This window comes from Panthera pardus, unplaced genomic scaffold (genome assembly GCF_024362965.1).
Source record: "Panthera pardus isolate Hobbes unplaced genomic scaffold, ASM2436296v1 HiC_scaffold_6, whole genome shotgun sequence".
NCBI lineage: Eukaryota > Metazoa > Chordata > Mammalia > Carnivora > Felidae > Panthera > Panthera pardus.
The window spans coordinates 121,214,009-121,233,106 of record NW_026526991.1 but is presented as its reverse complement, the minus strand read 5'-3'; the positions used below and the strand labels follow the sequence as shown (position 1 = coordinate 121,233,106).

At 37.2% G+C, this 19,098-nt stretch overlaps 1 protein-coding gene across 16 annotated transcripts in view; it reads left to right on the top strand.

Moving 5' to 3' along the window:
- The window catches only part of MLLT10 (MLLT10 histone lysine methyltransferase DOT1L cofactor), a 237,019-nt gene that overhangs the window by 36,732 nt on the left and 181,189 nt on the right, over nucleotides 1–19,098 (top strand). For all 16 annotated transcript variants that reach the window (XM_053894995.1, XM_019460585.2, XM_019460596.2 and 13 more), the window contains one exon: nucleotides 3,782–3,836. In XM_053894995.1, the coding sequence (XP_053750970.1) occupies nucleotides 3,782–3,836 (55 nt within the window). The remainder of the gene's footprint in view (nucleotides 1–3,781; nucleotides 3,837–19,098) is intronic.

The following is a 19,098-nucleotide window of genomic DNA, read 5'->3' as shown; positions in this document are numbered from 1 at the left end:
TCTTGGCTCCTTGAAGAGATTCTCCTGCGTTTGCTTTTCAGCAACCAGTTTGGCTATTTGGGATTCCCTGTGCTCTTTGAATCCATAAAGTTGTCTTTCTTCAAATCAAAATTTTCATCCACTAGTTTTCAGAACTCTTTTTGGTATTCTCATATTCTGTATTCTTACTCCCTACCCCTTCTCTTCCTCCTTTTCCAGACCATCAGTTATACATGTTCGATTTCTTGATACCATTCAGTCGGTCCCTGAAGCCTTGTTCATTTTTTCCCCACTACTTTCTCTCAGAGTAAAGATTTGAGTTAGTGTAGCTTCAAGCTCACTGACTCTATTTGTCATCTTGATTCTGTTAAATCTGTCCAGTAAATTTTTCACTTCACGAATTTTAGCTTTGGGTTTTAGAATTTTTATCGAATTCTTTTTTATAGTTTCTTGTTGGGATTTCTTATTTCACTTCATAGAGGTACATTTTTATTTGCCTCCTAGGACTCTAGTATAATCTCTATTTAAAGTCTTAATTCCAGTGTCTAGGTCATCTTAAGGTTGGTTGGCCTTTATTGATTGTCGTTTATCGTAAGTATGATTAACATTTTTCTGGTTCTTAATAGAATAGGTAATTTGGATTGTTTTCTAGACGTTGTGAATGTTGTATGTGGGAAGCCTTGATTCTGTTATATTCCTTTGAGGAAATTGTTACTGCTTTTATCAGGCAGTTGATTTGGTTGGATTCAGACTGCTTATTCTATATTTTGAGCAGTTGCTTAAATCTTCTTTTATTTCATTTTTCCTTAATTGGGTTCAAGCTTGTTCTGTGCATGTATGGTCCAAGGTTAGTGAGACAGATCCTGTATGTACAAATTTGCCTTCAGGCTAAAAGTAAGTCCTAAAAAATGGGAGACTTCTTGCTGGTTCCTTCCACGTTTTGACTTCTAGTGGGAAACCAGAATCTGGCTGTTTATCTGTATAGGAGTTTCTCTCTTATAACCTTACTTAGCTGTTTTGGAAGTACAAATGAATTTTATTACAGATTTAAAAATATTTGGTGTGTTTCAGTTCATTGCAGTTATTATCTTTTATTGGTCTTAAATGATTTCATCTTTGGCTGGCAGGAACCTCTTTAGGTTGGCTGATAAATCCTTTGGACATGACTACAGTAGTCTTTTATTGCTTCCTGGCTAGTTGATAGAACAAGTTACCTGGACTTACTTGACCTAGACCAAGAATTCTCTACATCTCTTAGGGGTCCTGGTTCCTTTGGGAAATGTTGTTTGGAGACCACAACCTTGGCGCTAGGTTGCTCATTTCTGTTGTAACCTTGAGCCTTTGTAAAACACAAGAGAATATAGATTATTTTGTTTTATTTTTTTAAAGTTAAAAAAAAAGTTTATTTTTGAGAGAGAGAGAGAGCATGAGCAGGGGAGGGGCAGAGAGAAAGGGAGACACAGAATTCAAAGCAGGCTTCAGGCTCTGAAGGTGTCAGCACAGAGCCTGACACGGGGCTTGAATTCATGAGCCATGAGATCATGACGTGAACTGAAGTCGGACACTTAACCGATTGAGCCACATCAGGTGCCCCAAGATAGGTTATTTTAGATTTGTTTTTTATCTTTTGCTTAAAAAAAAAAAAAAAAAAAATAGTGATGGTAAATGTTTTATCCTACAGATGCGTCTGTATGCCATAGTTATATCTTCTATATAATATGAGGAAGATCAAACTTAAAACCTTCTCTTTTATCATTTTATTTATTTTTATCTATTTATATTATTTTCATTTATTACCTTGTTGTTTTTGCAATATGATGGTAATCACAGTGTGGGCAAGCCAGTATGAGTGCAGTAGATTGTTACATAACCACAGCTTCCTGAAGGTCAGTATTTTTGTTGGCTGTACTTGATTTAGTGAAGTATAGTTGGTTTTATCCTTTGGCAGAAGAATCTAATATGAAGTAGTAAAAGTATTTGGAAATTGACATTTACATTCTGAAGATGGAAAATAGTTGCATCATTTTTTGCTATACTATATGATGTAGAAAAGAAAGAGCCACCTTGTGTAACTTGGCATTTGTTGGGGCCATTTCAATTAAAGGTGTTTTTTCTTTTTCCTTCGTTTTCTTTTCTTTTTTTTTTTCCCTCTAAAATGTGAGGTCTTTAATGTGTGCTTGTTTGTTTGTTTTTGGTTTCCTTATAATGTCTGTTACCTTTCATAGGATTTACTTGCACTATTTTTAATTTTTAATTTTTAGTTTTTTCCCCTGCCTTGGCCCCCTACTTATACCTTTTTAACACTACTTCTCACTAAAATAAGAATGGATCTGTGGAATTGTAATAGTAACATGTGTGACTGCATCCTGCCCTATAAAACCTTCCACTTTGGATTGGTTGACTATAGGATCTGGAGTCCCTGTGGTCCAAGGTCCCTCATACCAGATCCTTTCTTCCTGGGTTTAGGGTACAGTCTTCTGACTATAACTTAACCTTCTTTTCTTTTCCTGAAAGTTTTTTCTTTAAAGTCTCCTATATTATTTTTATCTTTAGTAGGAAGATACAACATGTAGTAGTGTATTGCTACAAAAATTCCAATTATAAAAGAAATGAAGTATTTTGGAATAAAGAAATAAATTCACTCATAATCTTACCATCCTCACCATAATCCTGTTAATATGTTTTGTATATTTTAGAGTTCATTTCTATGTATAAATATTTGTTAATGTACTATTACATTAGTTCTCTCAGTGTTACACAGTTTTCATACAATTTTTATAGTTATAATAAAAAGCCATATAAAGTATTTTTATATACATACATTTTCATGTCTTGAAATTAAAGTATATAAATGATATAAAAATGACACATAGTACTTAGTGCTATTTCTATCATATTTTTCCTTTGGCTCTCTAGAAATGAAGTAATTGAATTAGTAGTTTTCTGGAATCATGTTGCTATAAATTGCTTTCCAAAAGAATTGGATTATAGTGCTATCAACAGTATATGAAACAGTATTTGCCGCCCCCCCCCCGATTTTTTTTAATGTTTATTAATTTTTGAGAGAGAGAGAGAGAGTGAGTGTGTGTGAGCAGGTGAGGGGTAGAGAGAGGGAGACACAGAACCCAAAGCAGTCTCCAGGTCCAAACTGTTAGCACAGAGCCCGATGCGGGGCTCGAACCCACAAACTGTGAGATCACGACCTGAGCAAAGTCGGGCGCTTTAACCAACTGAGCCACCCAGCTGCCCCTCATTTAAATCAAAATTCAAAGTTTTTGACTTTGGCTCTTTATTTTAGGAGAAACCAAACCTAACTGACTATGATAATACTAGATAATCCTAGACAGAAAGCAAAGGGATAGAGGCAAATGTTAAAAACTGTGCTTCAGCCCCTTCTTTGTATTTATTCATGTTACAAAAAATCATGGCAGGAATGTAATAGTTGAGTAATACTTGTGTAAAGTTGTTATCTGATGGTGTTCCTGGTTGGCTCAGTCAGAGCATGTGACTCTTTGATCTGTGGGTTGTGAGTTCACACCCCACATTGGGTGTAGCAATTACTTAAAACATATGTGTATATGTGTACGTATTTATATACGCACATATGTATATATGTGTATAAAATTATCTGGTGTTCTGAGGATGATCCCGTGTCGAGGAGAATTACTTTGTGAGGAATGTTCTGAAAAACTCTTAGTGGTAAGTAGTGCACATACTCCCACATTTTTAATAGTTTTGAAGTTATAGAGAATTTGTTATAGCTTGGTAATCTGAAAAATCTTTTTTTCTTTTTTTTACATAGAGATGTGAACTGTGTCCTCATAAGGATGGAGCTTTAAAAAGAACAGATAATGGGGGTAAGTACAGAGACTTTTTAAAAATTTTTTATTGAAAAGTGGAGTGGGGGGTATTTAAAAATATCTGGCAGTTCGTATTATAATATCAAATAAATGTTTACCACTCAAATAATTGTAATAGTAGTGTATGTAATTTATGGATTTTCCCCCCCTACTTTGTGGGCAAACTTTTAAGCACTTTTCTTGTGCAGAATGGTCTACATACTTCTAATTAAAATCTTGATTTAAGAAAAAATGGGTACAGTTTCTTATATTAGAAATTATTTTTGAAAACATAAGCCACTTTTTTTTTGTTAGAGCTAAACTCTAGTGTTTTAGAATCTTTTTTTCCCTCTCTTTTATGTATTGCTAGACAGATGATATTTCCAGTGAATTCTTTTTTTTTTTAATTTAAAAAAATTTTTTTGAGACAGAGAGAGCATGAACGGGGGAGGGTCAGAGAGAGGGAGACACAGAATCTGAAACAGGCTCCAGGCTCTGAGCGGTCAGCACAGAGCCTGACGCGGGGCTCGAACTCACGGACCGTGAGATCATGACCTGAGCCGAAGTCGGACGCTCAACCGACAGAGCCACCCAGGCGCCCCTCCAGTGAATTCTTAATTTTAACACCCTGAGGAATTTTGTTGCTTGAATATAAAGAAATACTGACTTCTGTCTTTAAATTTTGGTGTGCTTTCCTGAGAACCCTTGTGTATTTCTCATTTATATCTCCATTTTTCATTACTTTCCTCTGAGAAATCCGTGTTTCTTTATAACTCAGTACCATTCTTAAATATGTAAACATGAATGTCTTAAACTGTGCATACTATGAAAACTAACCGATAAAGAAACTTTTAAAAGCACAGGTTATAACTACTGTTAGTACACTTCCATTTTGGGCAGCCAATTCTAAAGCATTTTGGGATAGAGTAATGATGTTAGTAAATGAAAGGGAAAAATAAAATGTTTTTGCCTGGCTCTACATAAATTTATTTGTATACAAACTTAATGGTTAGACTGTTACACAGTCATGTACAAAATTTAAAAAATGTTAGAAACCTTTTCTCCTATCCTTGTTCACCATTTGCCTAGTTTCTCAACAACTTTCCTGCTTTGATATAGTTGCTGTTATTACTTCTCTACATATCCTTCTAGGTTTTTTATTTTTGCATATAGAAATAAATGTGAATTAACAAATATTTTCTTCTCTAATTTTTAAGTATCTTAATTTTTCCAGTGAACAAATTTATCTATTCATGGTTTAAAGCTTTCTTTTTTTGTGTGATCAGTCACCTGTTGATAGACTTTCTGATCTTCTGCTTTTATGACTTGTATACATGTCATTTTGCATATATGCGCTTATGTCTGTAGGATTATTAATTCCCAGGGGTGGAACTGTTGGGTGAAAGGCATTTTGCAGTTAATTTGGTAGATATTCCCAAATTATTCTCCCTAGTGGTTGTGCCAATTTGTTTCCAGCAGCAGTGAATGAAAAACTTGTGTTCTTCATATCCTTTGGTAATCCAGTAGGTGAAAATTGGTATCTCAGAGCATTTATTTTACATTTCTCTTATTATGAGTAAAGCTGAGCATCTTACATTTTTAAAAGCAATTTGCATTTTTCTCTTTGTGGTCTGTTAATATGATTTTTCTCTTTGGTTGTTGATCATTTTCTTTTTGATTTGTTGGAGCTTTCATAGGAGCCCCTCATTCCTTAGGCTTTTGTGATATGAGTTGAACCAGGTTTTCCCAGTTGTTCAGTCTTCTGGGGCTTTTTACCATGCAGAAGTTCTTGATTTTTATTTAGGTTTATTTTTTAATCTTGTCTTTCATGGCTTCTGTATTTTGAACCATTAGTTAGAAAGGCTTTCCATACTCCAGAGTTAGTAAAGGAATTCTTTCACATTTTCCTCTAGTATTTTTATGGTTTCTTTTTTTTTTACAGTTTAATCTTTGATACATTTGGAATGTATCCAGGTAATACAATGTGAGGTATGGATCCAACTTTATTTTTTCCTAGATGCTAAAATGCTTCCATTTGTCCCATCACCATTTATTAAACTGTTCATCTTTTCTTCACTGATTTGAAATGCCATCTTTGTTAGAGTCTAAATTTGATGTGTATTTAAAACATTCTGACTAAATTATGTTCCAAAATTGATTTGTAAATTATTTTGGAACCTGGAATGCATTTTCCTATAGAAATGCTAATTATATTTCTAGAGTAGTTAACAAAACCCCACAATGTACCTGATGGTACAGTATTGATAATAACTGTTCTTTAATATCCAATACCCTTTTTTTCATGCTGGAAAGTATGTTACACGTTTTTAGTTTAGGTTTTCCTTTCTGGCAATCAGGATGAGGAGTTTCTCAATGCAGCTTTTAATTTTCTCAATCTCAGCTGCTGTATGTAGTTCTCAGTTGTTAAAGGTAAGTAAATACTTAAGCTTAACATAGGTTAGTATGTGAAAAGTGGGGTTGGGGTATTACAGGCAGAAGGAGAAGCAAATGATAAAGACACAGATATACAGAATTGGAAACAATTGGGAATTAGACTAAGGTTTGAATGGCAGGCCTTCTGAGAGGTGAAACCGATAATACACACAAAGTTGTCATTCCTTCCCCTCCTCTGCTCCTGTCCTTCCCCTCCCCTGCTCCTGTCCTTCCCTTCTCCTCCCTTCCCTACCCCCCCCCCCCCCCCCCCCCCCCCCCGCTCCTTCCCCACCTCCTTTTCTGTCCTAAGAACTCCATCCTGTTGATTGTGGGGAGCCACTGAAGCTGAGGAGTAACAGATTTCTATTTTAGAAGGATCACTCTCTGATGGCATTGTGGTGAATAGATTGGAAGGATATGATACTACACCAGCTATAAAAAAGAATAGTGGAGCTGAATTATAAGTGCATTTAACATACTTGAAATCAACTATATATCCTGGGGGATGGGGAGAGATAGATATAGGCAAATAAATAAATTGTAGAGGTAATTCAGTTTGCCATTTTACCCAGTGAGCATACACTCTAGGCAAACGTTAATGGGACTCCCTGTGAATGACTGTAAGGCTTTCCCAACCATCATTGACAAAGATATGAAATATATTATTGAGGGGTCAGGCAAGAGGTGGTGATGTTACTTCTCGTTTATTTTTTTAATTAAGAAAAATTTTAATTCTAGTTAACCGACAGTGTTAACTAGACAGACAGTGTTATATTAGTTCCAAGAGTAGAAGATAGTGATTCAGCAATTCTGTATATTGCTGCATGCTCATTAAGAGTATTACACATTTTTGTTTGGTTTGGTTTTTGAGAGAGAGCCTGAGTGGGGGAAGGGCAGAGGGAGAGAGAGAGAATCTTAGGCAGGTGCCATGCCCAGGCTTGATCTCATGTGATCATGACCCAAGCCAAACTTAAGAGTCAGGTGCTTAATTGACTGAGCCACCCAGGCAGCCTGATAAGTGTTAATACTCTTCTTCCCCTTCACCTATTTCATACCACCCCCCCCCCCCCCCCCCACCGCCTCCCACCACACCTCCTCTCAGGTAACCATTAGTTTGTTCTCTATAGTTAAGAGTACTTTTTTTTTTTTTTTGGTTTGTCTCTTTTTTTTTGGTTTGTTCATTTCTTAAATTCCACATATGAGTGAAATAATACGGTATTTGTCTTTGTCTGACTTTTTTCACTTAGCATTATAACTCTGGATTCATCTGTGTTGTTGCAAATGACAAGCTTTCGTTCCTTTTAATAGCTGAATAATAGTCCATTATATGTATATACTATGTCTTTTTTAAAGTTTAAGTTTATTTACTTTGCAGCAATCTCTGCACCCAGCGTGAGTCTTGAACTCACAACCCTGAGATCAGGAGTTGCATGCTCTTCTGACTGAGCCAGCCAGGCACTCCCACATCTTCTTAGCCATTCATCTGTCAGTGGACATTTGGGCAGCTGCCATAATTTGGCTATTGTAAATAATGCAGCAATAAACATAGGAGTGAATATATCTTTTCAAACCAGACTGTTTTTGGTATTCTTTGGGTAAATACCTAGGAGTGTGATTGCTGGATCATATGGCAATTTTATTTCTAATTTTTGAGGAACCTCCATACTGTTTTCCATAGTGGCTGCACAATTTTGCATTTTCACTAATTGTGCACGAGGGTTCCTTTTTCCTCACATCCTCACCAACACTTGTTTGTTGTGTTTTTTATTTTAGCCATTATGACAGGTGTGGGGTGATAGTTCATTGTGCTTTTGATTTGCATTTCTCTGATGATGAGTGATGTTGAGCATCTTTTCATGTGTCTGTGGGTCATCTAGATGTCTTCTTTGGAGGAATGTCTATGTCCTCTGCCCATTTTTAATTGGATTATTTATTACTTGAATTGTTGAAGAAATTTCAAAATGAATTGAGGGTCATTGGTAGACACTATGTGACAGAAAGATGAGAAGAACTTACAGAATCTTGATATTTATATATATTCAAAATGATATACAGTGTAATGCATTTTCTGTTGGAATTTTAAGGGATTTTTCAAGGATAGTTTTTTTAAAATTGTTTTTCATGTTTATTTTTGAGAGACAGAGTGCAAGTGGTGGAGGGGCAGAGAGAGAGGGAGACGCAGAATCTGAAGCAGGCTCCAGGCTCTGAGTGGTCAGCACAGAGTTTGACACAGGGCTTGAACTCAAAAACCACGAGATCAGGACCTGAGCTGAAGTTGGGCCTTTAACTGACTGAGCCACCCAGGTGCCCAAGGATAGTTTTGATTATGCTTATTTTTTGCTTTAGAATCTGAACCTTGCAAAGATGAGACTCTGCTTTATTGCAGTCTAAGGGAGAGATTGATGAGGGACTGGTTGAAGATAGTAGTAGGAGGGTAAAAATGAAGGAATGGACATCAGAGGTATTAAGTGGTAAAAGTTTACAGGTATATTGAAAAATTATATGTCTATTTCATTATGGGAAATTTTGAGCCTACAAAAAAGTAGGGAGAATCCCCAGGGACCAACCTTTAACAGTGATCAAGTCATGGCCAGTCTTGTTTCATTTATACCTTTCCATACCCCATTCTTACGATTATTTTGAATTTTGTGAGCATCACTGACACGCATGGATATTTAAAAAATACACAATATATTATGACACATAAAAAATTGACAAGAATTTCTTAAAGCCATCAACCGTTCAGTCTTTGTTTGAAGTTTCCTGATTGTCTCCTAAATGTTTTTCTTTTTCTGTTTTTATCTTTTTCTTAATTTTTTTATTGTTTATGTATTTGTTTTGAGAGAGAGAGAGAATGTGCATGCATGCCAGCATAGGGGAGGGGGAGAGAGGGAGAGACAGGATCCCAAGTAGGCTCCGTGCTGTCAGTGCCGAGCCCAGTGTGGGCCTTGGTCTCATGAACTGTGACATCATGACCTGACCCGAAATCAAGAGTCTGACGCTTAACCCACTGGGCCACTTGGTACCCCTAAATGTTATCTTTTTATGTTTGAATGAGTCAGTATCCAAATAAGGTCCATAAGCTGGATCTATAAGGTGCCTACATTGCAATTGCTTAAAATATCTCTTAGGTCTCTTTGTAATCCTCCCCCTTGATTTCCTTGTTGGTTTACTTGTGGAAAATGTGGGACATTTGCCCTGCAGGGTTTCTCACAGTAGATGTTGTTGATGGCATCTCAGATGGTGTGTGTGTGAACACGTTGCTTTGTTCCATGTATTTTCTGTACATGAGTAGTTAGGCTTGATCGTTCAGTTTATTGTGGGGGCAGCTAAAAATACTTCATGGTGTTGTATACTTCTTCATGAAGCATATGATACTTCCTTTTTTCTTTTTTGTGGTATCAGCAGCTGTTGACCAGTATCTAGACCATTATTTTATTGAATAGAGGTTGAATAAATTGTGATATTCTATCATGCATTAGGATTACTTTTTTTATTCCCACCACTCCATCCTGTCTAGCAGGATTACTTCTATAAAGAAAACCTATTTCTTATCAATTATTTCATTATCCTGAAATACAGTTTGTGAAGGAAGGACAAGATCTTTTATTCTTTTTTCTTAAAATTGAGGTAAAATTCCTGTAGAATAAAATTTACCATCCTAAGATATACAGTTCAGTGGTATTTAGTACTTTGACAGTATTGGTCAACTGCTACCCCTGTTAATTTCCAAAACTAACTAACTTACTTACTTTCTTTCTTTCTTTTTTAATATTTTTCTAATGTTTTATTTGTTTTTGAGAGAGAATGATGAGAGAGAGAGAACATGAGCAGGGGAGGGGCAGAGAGAGAGTGGGTCAGAGGATCCAAAGTGGGCTCTGTGCTGAGAGCGGAGAGCCCAACATGGGGCTCGAAGTCATGAACCATGAGATCATGACCCGAGCCAAAGTCAGATGCTTAACCAACTGAGCCACCCAGGTGCCCCCAAAACATTTTTTTGAAAAGTGGATTTATTTTGAGAGAGTGCATTCGTGCGTGGAGGAGGGGCAGAGAGAGAGAGGGAGAGAGAGAATCCCAGCCAGGCTCCACACCATCAGTGCAGAGCCAGAGGGGGCTCAATCCCACAAACTGCAAGATCATGACCTGAGTTGAAATCAAGAGTTGGATGCTCAGCTGACTGAGCCACCCGGGTGCCCCTAATTGCCCTTATTTCCAAAACATTTTTATTACCCTAAAAGAAAATACACTTTCATAAGCAGAAACTGTGCATTCTACCTTCTTCCCCTGGCCCTTGGCAACCATCAGTCTGCTTTTTGTCTCTATGGGTTTACTTATTCTGTATATTTTACTTAAGTATAATAATCACACAGCGTATGACCTTTTGAGTCTGGCTTCTTTCTCGGCATAATGTTTTCAAGGTCATCACTGTTGCAGCCTGTATTAGTACTTCAGTCCCGTTTATGGCTGAATAGTATTTGTGTGTGTGTGTGTGTGTGTGTGTGTGTGAGAGAGAGAGAGAGAGAGAGAGAGAGAGAGAGAGAGAGAGAGAGGAGAGCGAGAGTGTGTGTGCACATGCATACGAGAGGGATTACATTATGTTGGATGTTTGCATTGTTTCTACCTTTTGACTGTTTTGAATAGTGCTACTGTGAACATTGTTGTAGAAGAACCTATTTTATCTGTTTTTAGATTTGAGGAGTATATACTAGGAGTGGCATTGATGGGTCGTACAGTGATTCTGTGTTTAACTTTTTGAGGAACCACCAAACTGTTCTTCATAGTGGCTGCACCATTTTTACAGTCCTCCAAGCAAAGTATGAGAGATCCAATTCCTTTTCATTCTCACCACCACTTAACTTTTTTCTGAATTTTTAAATTATAGCCATCCTAGTGAGTTTGAAGTGGTACCTCATTGTTGTTTTAATTTCTGTTTCCCTAATAAGTGATGTTGAGCATTTTTTTCATGAGCCTTTTGGCCATATGTGAATCTTCTTTGGAGAGAAGTCTATTCCTTTCCTTCCCTCCCCTCCCCTCCCCTCCCTTTAATATTTATTTGGGGGAAAGTGCAAGTGGGGAAGGGGCAAAGATAGGGGGACACAGGATCTGAAGCAGGCTCTGCGCTGACAGGCTGACAGCAGTGAGCCCAATGTGGGGCTTGAACTCATGAACCTCAAGATCATGACCTGAGCCAAAGTCAGACATTCAACCGACTTAGCCACCCAGCTGTCCCTCTTTTAGTTTTAATGTTTATTTATTTTTGAGAGAGAGACAGAGTACGAGCAGGGGAAGTGCAGAGAGAGAGAGAGAGAGAGAGACAGACAGACAGACAGACAGACAGAATTCGAAGCACGCTCTCAGTTCTGAGCTCTCAGCCCAGAGCCTGACATGGAGCTCAACCCACAAATTGCGAGATCATGACCTGAGCCGAAGTCAGACGCTTAACTGACTGAGCCACCCATGCACCCCTATTTATATTCTTTTCTATTTTGTAATTGGGTTGTCTGTCTTTTTGTTGTTGAGCTGTAAGACTTCTTTATGTATTCTGGATCCCTATCAGATACATGATTTGCAAATCTTTTCTCCCACTCTGTATGTTGTCTTCTCATGTTCTTGATAATGTCCTTTGATTCACAGTAGTCTTTGATTAGTATCAGTTTATTTAATTTTTCTTTGTTGCTCATGCTTTTGGTGTCATATCTAAGAATCCATTGCTATCCAAGGTCAGTAAGATTTATACCTATGTTTCTTTCTAAGACTTCTCTTTTTAGAACTTTTTTAGTTGTTGATCCATTTTGAGTTAAATCCAACTTTTTTTTTTTTTTTTTGCATATGGATATCCAGATGTCCCAGCACCATTCGTTGGAGAGATTCTTCTTTCCCCATTGACTGGTCTTGGTACCCTTGTTGAAAATCAGTTGGCTGTAGATACATGGATTTATTTCTGGACTCTACTATTCCATTGGTCTTTATGTCTGTTGTAATGCCAATACAAACTTTTGAAAGGCCATAGCTTTGATAATAAGTTTTGTAATTGGGAACTGTGAATGTTTCAATTTTATTTTTCTCTTTCAGTATTGCTTTGACTGTTCAGGTTCTAGTCCATGTGATTTTTGAGGATTGCAAAAAAGATCTGTGGAATTTTGATAAGGGGTTGTGCTGAATCTGTAGATTGCTTTGGGTAAAGTTATTATCTTAATGGTGTTAAGTTTTTTATTGTATGAATGTGGGGTGTCTTTCCATTTATTTATGTCTTTAATTTCTTCCAGCCTTGCTCTATAGTTTTCAGTGGGAAAGTCTTTCACATCCTTTGTTTAAGTATTTTATTCTTTTAGATACAAAAGGATTTTTTCTTTAATGTTCTGTTTGGGTTGTTCATTGTTCACATGTAGAAATAAAGCTGATATCTTGTGGTTCTTACACCTTGCAGCTTTACTGAATTTGTTCTAATGTTTTTTGTGTGTTCTTTAGGGTTTTTTCTAGGTAAGATGATGTGAATACTGATAGTTTTACTTAATCTTTTCCAATTGGGATGTTTTTTATTTTTCTTGCCTAATTGCTTTAGCTAACATTTCTAGTACAATGTTGAATAGCAGTGGAACTAGATAGTGGGTGTCCATGTCTTCTTCCTGATATTAGGGAGAAAAGTATCAGTCTTTCGTTATTGAGTTAGTTGTTACCAGTAGATTTTTCAAAAATTCTCCTTATCATATTGAGGAAGTTCCATTTTTTTATTTTGTTGAGTGTATCTTGTGAAAAGCTGTCAAATTTTGTCAAATGCTTTTTTTGTATTGAGATGGTGATGTGGTTTTTAAATTTTTTAAAAAATTAATGGTATATATTACATTGACTGTTTTTCTTATGTTGTACACCCTTTGTATTTCTATCATAAATCCCTTTTGATCATGGTGTATAATTCTTTTAATTATTTAATTTTGTCCCCCAAAAGATTTGTCCGTCCAGAACCTCAGGATATGACCACATTTGGGAATAAGGGTCTTTACGGATATAATTAAGGTAAAGATCTTGAATGGGGTCATCCTGGCCTAGTATGGACACTAAATCCAATGATAAATGTCCTTGTAAAAGATGATTGGAGAAGACACAGGAGACACAGTACATGGCCATGTGAAGACTAAGGTGGAGATTGGAGTTACATAGTTGTGAACTGAGAAATGCCAAGGATTGCCAGAGCCACCAGAAGTTAGGATAGAAGCCTGTTGATTTTGGATTTCTGTGTCCCAAACTGTGAAAGAATAAATCTGTTTTCTTAAGCTACCAAATTTGATGTAATATTTTTTATGGCTGCTCTAGGGTACTAATACACTGTATTTTGCTGAGATTTTTTGCATGTATATTCATAAGGGATATTGGTCTGTAATTTTGTTTTCCTATGTTTTGTCGGGCTCTGGGGGCATTTGATAACATGCTGACCTTATAGAATGAATTAATTAGGAAGTGATTCTTCCTCTTCTATTAATGGGAAGAGTTTGAGATTTGTGTTAATGCTTCTTTATTTTATTCTTTTTTTTTTTTTTTTTTTAATTTTTTTTTTTAACGTTTATTTATTTTTGAGACAGAGACAGAGCATGAACAGGGGAGGAGCAGAGAGAGAGGGAGACACAGAATCTGAAACAGGCTCCAGGCTCTGAGCTGTCAGCACAGAGCCCGACGCGGGGCTCGAACTCACAGACAGTGAGATCATGACCTGAGCCGAAGTCGGACACTTAACCGACCAAGCCACCCAGGCGCCCCTTTATTTTATTCTTTTAAAAAAATGTTTATTTATTTATTTTGAGAAAGAGGGGCAGGGATAGAGGGTGAGAGAGAATACCAAGCAGACTTCAGGATGTTAGCACAGAAGAGCTGGATGCAGGGCTTGATTTCATGAACCATGAGATCATGTCTTGAGATGAAATCTAGAGTCAGATGCTTAACCAGGTGAGCCACTCAGGTGCCCCCTGTGTTAATGTTGGTTGCTTGCTTGCTTGCTTGCTTGTTGCTTTATTTTATTTTATTTTATTTTATTTTATTTTATTTTATTTTATTTTATTTTAGTATTTATGTATTTATTTATCCATTTATTTATTTAAATGTTTATTTTTGGAAAGGGAGAGGGAGAGAATGTGAGTGGGGGAAGGACAGAGAGGAAGGGAGACAGAATCCGAAGCAGGCTTCAGGCTCTCAGCTGTCAGCACAGAGCTCAATTTGGGACTCGAACTCATGAACCATGAGATCATGACCTGAGCCAAAGTTGGATGCTTAACCCACTCAGCCACCCAGGTGCCCCTAATGCTTCTTTAAATGTTTGGTAGAATTCACTTGGGACTGCATTTGATCCAGGGCTTTTCTTTGCTGAGAGATTTTTGCTTATTGATTCAGTCTCTTTATCTGTTCAGATGTTCTCTTTCAGTTTTGTTAGTTTTTGTGTTTCTAGGAATTTGTCCATTTCATGTAGGTTGTCTAATCTGTTGGTGTGTAATTGTTCATAGTATTTTCTTTTTTCTTTCTTTCTTTTTTTTTTTTTTTTAATGTTTATTTTTGAGACAGAGAGAGACAGAGCATGAACGGGGGAGGGGCAGAGAGAGAGGGAGACACAGAATCAGAAGCAGGCTCCAGGCTCTGAGCCGTCAGCCCAGAGCCTGACGCGGGGCTCGAACTCACGGACCGTGAGATCGTGACCTGAGCTGAAGTCGGACGCTCAACCGACTGAGCCACCCAGGCGCCCCTTTTAAGATTTTATTTTTAAGTAATCTCTATACCCAGTGCGGACCTTGAACTTGCCACCCTCACATCAACAATTTCATGTTCCACCAACTAAGCCAGATAGGTACCCCACAGATTTTAATTCTTATTTCATTTTTTATATATATTTTAAGTAGTTACCATGGTGATTACAATTAATCTCTTAAATTCATACCACTTGGAGAAATAGCCAAGTTAAGGGAAACAAAGGCAAATGCCTTGAGTCAGTCCTTCATGTGCTTTCTCTGCCCGTCATACAGTTAGGCCTGTTAAAAAACACAGGTCTTTGCGAACAAGCTTTGCTGTATCCCTTCTGGAACCAGGAATGAGAGTTCCACACTAGAGACACGGGATACAGTCTTCCAGACCATTATCAATCTGAGGAGGGGTGGAACAAGAGCAAGTAAAAGTGACATAAAACTTTTTTTAAAAAAATAATTTATTGAAATTCTAATATACAGTGTAGTGTTGGTTTCAGAAGTAGAACCCAGTGATCCATCACTTACCTATAACCCCCCAGTGCTCATCCCATCAGGGGCCCTCCTTAATGCCCATCAACCATTTAGCCCATCCCCCTACCCACCTCCCCTCTAGCAATCCAGTTTGTTCTTTGTATGAAGAATCTCTTATGGTTTACCTCCCTCTCAGTTTTTATTTTTGCTTTCCTTCCCCTATGTTCATTTGTTGTATTTCTTAAATTCCACATATGAGTGATATCATATGATATTTGTCTTCTCTGACTTATTTCACTTAGCATAATACACTCTAGTTACATCCACATTGTTGCAAATGATAAGATTTCATTCTTTTTGATCGCTGAATAGTATTCCATTGTATATGTATAGTATATCCTCTTTATCCATTCATTAGTCAGTGGACGTTTGGTCTCTTTGCATAATTTGGCTACTGTCAATAGTGCTGCTCTAAACATTCGGGTGCATGTGCCCCTTTGAATCAGCATTTTGGTATCCTTTGGATAAATACCTACTAGTGCAGTTGCTGGGTTGCAGGGTTAGTTCTATTTTTAATTTTTTGAGGAAACTCCATATTGTTTTGCAGAGTGGCTGCACCAGTTTGCATTCCCACCAACAGTGCAGAAGTGTTCCCCTTTCTCCACATCCTCACCAATACCTGTTGTTTTCTGAGTTTTTAATTTTAGCCATTCTAACGGGTGTGAGGTGGTATCTCATTGTGGTTTTGATTAGTATTTCCCTGATGATGAGTGATGTGGAGCATTTTTTCATGTGTCTTTTAGCTATCTGGATGTCTTTGGAAAAGTGTCTATTCATGTCTTCCACCCATTTCTTCACTGGATTATTTGCTTTTTGGGTGTTGAGTTTGAGAAGTTCTTTCTTTCTTTCTTTTTTTTTTTAAAGAGAGAGAGGATGCTAGTGAGTGAGAGGCAGAGACAGAGAGATAATCCCATGAGGGGCAGAGCTAGACAAGTGGCTCACCCGAAGCCCGGCTCGCGTTTACATGAAGTGGGGCTCGGACTCCCAAACCATGACATCACAACCTGAGCCGAAGTCAGATGCTTAACCAACTGAGCCACCCAGGAGCCCGATAAGTTCTTTATAGATTTTGAACACTAACCTGTATCCAATATGTCACTTGCAAATATCTTCTCCCATTCTAAAAGGTCAGTTGCCTTTTAGTTTTGTTGATTGTTTCCTTAGCTGTGCAGAAGCTTTTCATCTTGATGAGGTCCCAATAGTTCATTTTTGCTTTTGTTTCCCGTGCCTTCTGAGACATGTCTAGTAAGAGGTTACTGTGGCCAAGGTGAAAGAGGTTGTTGCCTGCTTTCTCTAGAATTTTGATGGTTTTCTGCCTCATGTTTAGGTCTTTCATCTTGAATTTATTTCTGTGTATGGTGTAACAAAGTGGTCCAGGTTCATTCTTCTACATGTCGCTGTCCAGTTTTCCCAGCACCATTTGCTGAAGGGACTGTCTTTATTCCATTGGATATTCTTTCCTGCTTTGTCAAAGATTAGTTGGCCATACGTTTGTGGGTCCATTTCTGTGTTCTCTATTCTGTTCCATGGATCTTTGTGTCTGTTTTTGTGCCAGTATCATACTGTCTTGATCACAGCTTTGTAATATAGCTTGAAGTCTGGGATTGTGATGCTTCCTGGTTTGGTTTTCTTTTTCAACATTACTTTGGCTATTTGGGGTCTTCTGTTGTTCCATACAAATTTTAGGATTGTTTGTTCTAGCTCTTAGAAGAATGCTGGTATTATTTTGGTAGGGTTTGCGTTGAATGTGTAGATTGCTTTGGGTAGTATGGACATTTTAACAATATTTGTTCTCCCTTTTGTGAGCATGGAATGTTTCTCCATTTCTTTGTGTCTTCTTCAATTTCTTAAGCTTTCTGTACTTTTCAGAGTACAGATCTTTTACCTCTTTGGTTAGGTTTATTTCAAGGTTTCTTACGGTTTTTGGTGCAATTGGGATCGATTCTGTGATTTCTCTTTCTGCTCTTTCATTATTGGTGTGCAAAAATGTACCTGATTTCTGTACATTGATTTCATATCCTGAGACTTTGCTGAATTCATGTATCAGTTCTAGCTGTTTTTTGGTGGAATCTTTCCTTGTAGAATATTATGTCCTCTGTGAAGAGTGAAAGTTTGACTTTTTCTTTGCCAATTTGTATGCCTTTTATTTCTTTTGATTGCTGAGGCTAGGACTTCAGTACTATGTTGAATGAACAACAGTCGCGAGAGTTGACATCCCTTTTGTGTTCCTGACTGTCGGGGGACAGCTCTCAGTTTTTCCTCATTGAGGATGATATTAGCTGTGGACCTTTCATATATATATGGCTTTTATGATGTTGAGGCATGTTCCTTCCATCCCTACTTCTTGAGGGTTTTTATCACGAAAGGATGTTGTGTTTTGTCAAAAGCCTTTTCTGCATCTATTGAAAGGATCATATGGTTCTTATTCTTTCTTTTATTAATGTGGTGCATCATACTGATTGATTTGCGAATATTGAACCAGCCCTGCAGTCCAGGAACCCACTTGATCATGGTGAATAATTCTTTTAATGTCCTGTTGAATTCAGTTTGCTAGTATCTTGTTGAAAAATTTTCCATCCATGTTTATCTGGGATATTGGCCTGTAATTCTCCTTTTTAGTGGGGTGTTTGTCTGGTTTGGGAATCAAGGTAATGCTGGCTTCATAGAATGAGTTTGGAAGCTTTCTTTCCATTTCTGCTTTTTGGAACAGTTTGAGAATAGGTATTCTTTCAGTGTCTGATAGAATTCTCCTGGGAAGCCATCTGGCTCAGGATTCTTATATGTTGGGAGATTTTTGATAACTCATTCAATTTCTTTGCTGGTTGTGGGCCTGTTCAAATTTTCTGTTTTTTCTTGTTTGAGTTTTGGTAGTGTCAAAGTGCCTAGGAATTTATTTCTTTCAGATTGTCTAGTTGGTTGGCATATAATTTTTCATAGTATTCTCTTATAATTGCATTTCTATGGTGTTGGTTGTGTTCTCTCCTCCATCATTGGTGATTTTATCTATTTGGGTCCTCTCTCTTTTCTTTTTGGTAAGTCTGGAATGTCATGTTTTCATTGTAATTTGCTCTCATGTATTTTTAAATTTCTTTAGTTTCCTGGTTGATCCATTCATTCTTTATTAGGATGTTCTTTAACCTCCATGTATTTGAGGGCTTTCTAAATTTTTTCTTCTGGTTGATTTTAAGATTCATAGTGTTGTGATCTGAATATATTCATGGTATGATCTCAGTCTTTTTGTACCTGTTGAGGGCTGATTTGTGATCCAGTATGTGATCTGTTCTGGAGAATGTTCCATGTGCATTGGAGAAGAATGTGCATTCTGCTGCTCTATGATGAAGTGTTCTGAGTATATCTGTTAAGACCATCTGGCCCAGTGTGTCATTGAAAGACATTGCTTCTTTGTTGATTTTCTGCTTAGATGATTTTTCCATTGCTGTAGGTGGGGTATTAAAGTCTCCTACTATTGTGGTATTATTATCTATGAGTTTCTTTATGTTGGTGATTAACTGATTTATATGCTTTCATGTTGGGGGCATAAATATTTACAATGATTAGGTGTTCTTGATGGATATACTCACTAATTATGTTAT